The sequence below is a fragment of the Priapulus caudatus genome, unplaced genomic scaffold, assembly GCF_000485595.1.
Source record: "Priapulus caudatus unplaced genomic scaffold, Priapulus_caudatus-5.0.1 Scaffold1720, whole genome shotgun sequence".
NCBI classification, from domain to species: Eukaryota; Metazoa; Priapulida; class Priapulimorpha; order Priapulimorphida; family Priapulidae; genus Priapulus; species Priapulus caudatus.
In genome coordinates, this window is record NW_014578781.1 from 17,442 (window position 1) to 22,457 (window position 5,016).

The 5,016-nt window shown below is 40.4% G+C and overlaps 1 protein-coding gene across 2 annotated transcripts in view; it reads right to left on the minus strand.

Moving 5' to 3' along the window:
• LOC106817420 (vesicle transport protein SFT2A-like) overlaps positions 1-4,846 on the minus strand; it is a 9,817-nt gene extending 4,971 nt beyond the window's left edge. Inside the window, exons 1-4 of one of the 2 annotated variants that reach the window (XM_014822086.1) lie at positions 4,797-4,846; positions 2,548-2,634; positions 1,694-1,773; positions 798-879 (exon numbers count right to left, since the gene is read on the minus strand). In XM_014822086.1, coding sequence (XP_014677572.1) covers positions 798-879; positions 1,694-1,746 — 135 coding nt within the window. In that variant the 5' untranslated portion in view covers positions 1,747-1,773; positions 2,548-2,634; positions 4,797-4,846. Of the gene's footprint in view, positions 1-797; positions 880-1,693; positions 1,774-2,547; positions 2,635-4,708; positions 4,766-4,796 lie in introns of those variants that run through there. The other variant, XM_014822085.1, reaches the window with a different exon arrangement.
• Positions 4,847-5,016: the final 170 nt, after the last annotated feature.

Consider the following 5,016-nt stretch of genomic DNA (forward strand, 5'->3'; position numbering starts at 1 on the left):
GAGAGAGAGAGAGAGAGAGAGAGAGAGAGAGAGAGAGAGAGAGAGAGAGAGAGAGAGAGCTGTGCGTGTGTGAGTGATTAAGAGAGAGAGAGAGCGAGAGAGGACGGATGACGGCTAGACGGCAGCAGTGCATATATTGTATATTTACGGCAATCAGCAGAGCGTCCCGTTGCGCATGCAATCATGCGTGTACGCGAGTCACGCGATCACTGTGTGAGTGGATGTCCGGATGCGTAGCCTGGAGGCTAGGCGACCGGTTCCGGACGCGTAGCCTGGAGGCTAGGCGACCGGTTCCGGGTGCGTAGCCTGGAGGCTAGGCGACCGGTTCAGGACGCGTAGCAACTGCCTAATTAATTACACGAATTCATCAAGAAATGAAATTACTCCTAACGTTATCTTCAAGTTCAAGAGCATATTAAGTATGAGAGCGTGCGACAGTGAAATGCAACAACCATGTTGTAGTTTCAGTAGAATTAGTATACTTTACCCATTTTATTTTGACAATTCTTGCGGCATTATAATTCAGCAGTCCTGCCTTGATAATATAAAACCAACCGCTTGTCCATACGATGTCCCTACGCTGAGATATTAAGCAGTAAAATCTAGTATTTTGGCGAAAATCGAACTCGAGTTGGCAGCTAGCTGCGACTGCACGCTCTCATACTTAATACGCTCGTGTTGTCGTGTAATCTGACAAACTTGTCAACGTGGAAAATAAACTGATAATAAGAAATAAGAAATAAGCAAAGTGGGAAGATAAACCGATGACAGGAATCGCCATGACGATGTACACACACCAGCATGACGATCGTTGCAATGAGGCGCGTCATAGCGAACATCTTCTTAAGCTGGCTCAGCGGACCCATCAGGAAGAACGTTCTGAAACACAAACGCGTGATAGAGGGCAGCACGCGACACGAGGAATTTAACAGCAGGCGCTTGTTGTCAGGAAAAAAATTTGTCTTAAGTAATATTAGTCTTAACATTAGTCTTAACATTAGTCTTAACATTAGTCTTCACATTAGTCACACATTGGTCTTAACATAAGTCTTAACATTAACTTTTTTGCATAGACAGAACCTCTAGCTATACACACTGCGTATAAGTAACTCGTAACTTTACCTGTGTTTCACGCAACCATCTATCAGGCTAATGCTGAGGACCATTCTCTGTCTGACAATGGGGCCGAGGGTTGGCTATCCGGCGATTTAATTTCATTAACGTTCACATTTAACGTAGTTTCATTGATGCAAGGTCGATGTAAGGTCGTTGATTTACATCGTGTTGAGGTAAATTTGCAGCAGTCTTCCTTAAATTGACTATGTCACGAATTTCCTATGGTGTATATTTGTGAAATTTTTGTTGCCATATTTTTACATTAAAAGTAAGTACTAACGGGACTATATGTATCGTCAAATTCTTACCTGATAAGATTGTTTCTCAACTAGTTAAAAATCCAAAAAACCTGGACGATTTGATATTATGATCCTGACATTAAATGCTTGCTATGGGCTATGCGCGAGTCACGAGTGTATGTTTACATCGAACAATATAGTAAAATAGGAAGTACTTATAATGCAGCAATTTAACCATAAAAAGTGACAAGAATTACTTACATTTTGTAAAAAAAAAAGTGGCAATTTTTTTTTTTTTTTATTTACGGTGACGTAATCACTTTAACCAGACAACTCACCCGGACAGTGCGATTATGTTTCCTATCGTATAGCAGACGGCAAACACCACCATCCCACCGGTGAACAGCAGGAACGTGCCCTGAAACACGAACAACGAAGATCAGAATCACGCGTGAACAACGACGGCTCGTCCCCCCGATCACGCGCGAGGTACGAGATACGCCAGGGTTTCTACCATACTCCCAATGACAAAAAAACATACACGCGTGATGTACTCACTCACTGATCGCGTGATACACTCACTGATGTACTCACTGATGTACTCATATTCGTGCTCACAATGGGAAAAAATACCTGAGTCCAGGAGCAGTCATCCCGAATGGAATTGCAAGTTCGATGTATGAATGTCAGAAACGCTACAACGTTACTGCAATGTAATGTTACTAAAACAAACTCAAACATCAGCTTACTAAAACTAAACATACTAAAACATATACCAACATACTAACAGAAGCATACTAAAACTAAACATACTAAAACATACCAACATACTAACAGAAGCATACTAAAACTAAACATACTAAAACATTCCAACATACTAACAGATCTAAGCATACTAAAACTAAACATACTAAAACATACCAACATACTTAAACATCAGCATACTAAAACTAAACATACTAAAACATACCAACATACTAACAGAAGCATACTAAAACTAAACATACTAAAATATACCAACAAACTAAAACATCAGCTTACTAAAACTAGCTAAACATACTAACATACTAAAACATCAGCTTACTAAAACTAAACATACTAAAACATACTAACATACAAAGAGAAGCATGCTAAAACATAAATGGCAAGAGATAGCGCAAACTTATAATGTGAAAACCGTGTGAATTCGCACCAGTAAGGAGAGAATGCATCCAATCGCAAAACAAGCGACGAATCCTTTAATCCGCGTCGACCAGCTTAACGACGACGCATCCAGAATCTGCAACAAAACAAGAGGCACCCGTCGTTACAACTACCCTGTAGCGACGACTATGTGGCACAAATAGTTTTAGAACATTAGCTGCAAAGGTGTGGAACAGTCTGCCAGAAAATACCAGACAGACTGTATGAAATTTTAACGAGTGTAAAATGTTTATCAAAACATGGAATGGTTTTGCATGCAAATGTGCAATGTGCAAATGATATTTAATTTGCAGTATGTTTTTAGTAAATTTTGTAACATCTGTAACTGTTTGCTATAAATTTTAAATATCCATGTATTATACTTATAATTTATTCATGTACTCGAATGCCTGTATAGTATGCATGTTTTAAAATTGTTATGTAAGTACTGTTTTAATTATTGGTCTACTTATGTTAGTTGATCAGTCTTAAAACCTCACCAGAGCAGAGTTTATGTTTCTCATGTTGTATACATACAGACTTTAAATAAAGATTACTTAAACTTGAACTTGAAATAGACAGATCAACACACTGCAGATCGCAGTAGAAAAAGCACCATATTACAATTTACTAAAAAAGGAAAATCATTCCAATATGGAATTACAGAAACGAAGAAGCTAAACTTAAGGAATCTTTTAAAGATCGTAGATTGTGACTACGTATGTGTGTCATGGTGTGTCATTGTCATTGACGACACATTGTATCAAGAGCCCATTAACCCCAGAGCGTACAACGCTGAAATAGGAAAACGATGGTGTCGTTTCAGCAAAATTAATAAAGTTCACCTACCTTATTTTGATACTTCTCTACCGTAATATTATGCAGGAGTCATAGCTAGCCAATATAAGATCAACCACTTGTCTCTACGATGTTCCTATGCCGAGATATAAAGCGATAAAAATCGAGTACTTTTAGGTAATCCTAGTGCCATATCCCCCAGTAACACTCCTCTCCCGCGTTTAGTGACTGCTAATGTAGATTCGACAAAGCTCGTATGTTTCCGTCGGTCACTGTGATCCTGCTTCTCTTGTCTTAAACGCGTTGTAATATAATTTACTTGCTCCTGCGATAGTGTTGCTGATTTAACATTCCTTTTCCTTCTACTATCTCTTCTCACATTTCCAGTCGCAGCCATGACTCAAACTACAACGTTTACTACAGCTAGCGTAAGGGGCGGATCATCACCATGGCGACCCGACTCTTACGCTAGCTGTAGTAAACTCTGTAGTAATGACATAACGAGTCAGCGCTCCAAGCGGCGACCGGAAGCAACATTAGCAGTCACTAAACGCGGGAGAGGCGTGTTACTGGGTGATATGGCGCTAGGATTACCTAGAAGTACTTGATTTTTATCGCTTTATATCTCGGCATAGGAACATCGTAGAGACAAGCGGTTGATCTTATATTGGCTAGCTATGATGCCTGCATAATATTCCGGTAGCGAAGTATCAAAATAAGGTAGGTAAACTTTATTGATTTTGCTGAAACGACACCATGGTTTTCCTATTTCAGCGTTGTACACTCTGGGGTTAATATTGATTGTATGTAATAACATTCAGCGTGGAACCGAAGATTCAGCGATTCGTCCAAACATCAAACACCTGTTCGTATGCGCTATTCGTCCGAGCAGTTGTTGCTCATGCACTGTTCATGTTGCATGCCGCAGGCGCACGGCACGAGTGCCGGAGGTAGGAAGTGTGAAGGGGGGGGGTCTGCGGGTTCTGGTCTCCCCCCAGAAAATTTTGAAATATTGTCGCTCTAAAATGCTATTTCCAGCATTCTGAGGCTATTTTAAAAGTTTGGAGGCCCCTTTAGGCTGGGGGCCCGTAGCGTTTTGCTACGGCAGCCCTACGGCTGTGACGCCCCTGCATACATGCGTTGCGTATGTGGTTATACACCATAGATAGTGTTTGGTACTATGACTCGCGTATATAAGTGAGCCGAGTCGGTTTATAGTTAGTGTTAGGGGGTTGGTGTTGGAGTTGGGGTTAGAGAGTAGGCGTGGTTAGGGAGCAGGCGACTCTCTAGACTAGCATTATATATTACATTTATGTAATACAACATAACAGCGCATACGCGCAGACGATTATCCACGTCCAATGGGCAATAACATTGTCATTAGTAATTTGAATGAGATCCTTCATCATCTATCTGGAATGTGCTTGGCATCTTGGTTAAGAAATTTAATGTTAGATAGACTGTTTTAGCATGGACAATCCTGAGATTGGTCAGGCATAATGGCAAATCTGCAGTATCATGGGCGGCCGGATTGGTTCAAGGATAGAGAACATGGGTCCCAATAAAACCAATGTCATTTACATCAATATAAATATATTATATCAATATAATAGGTTAGGGTTATGGTTATGGTTAGGTTCATTGTTAGGGTTAGGGTTATAGAGTAGGCGTGGTTAGGGAG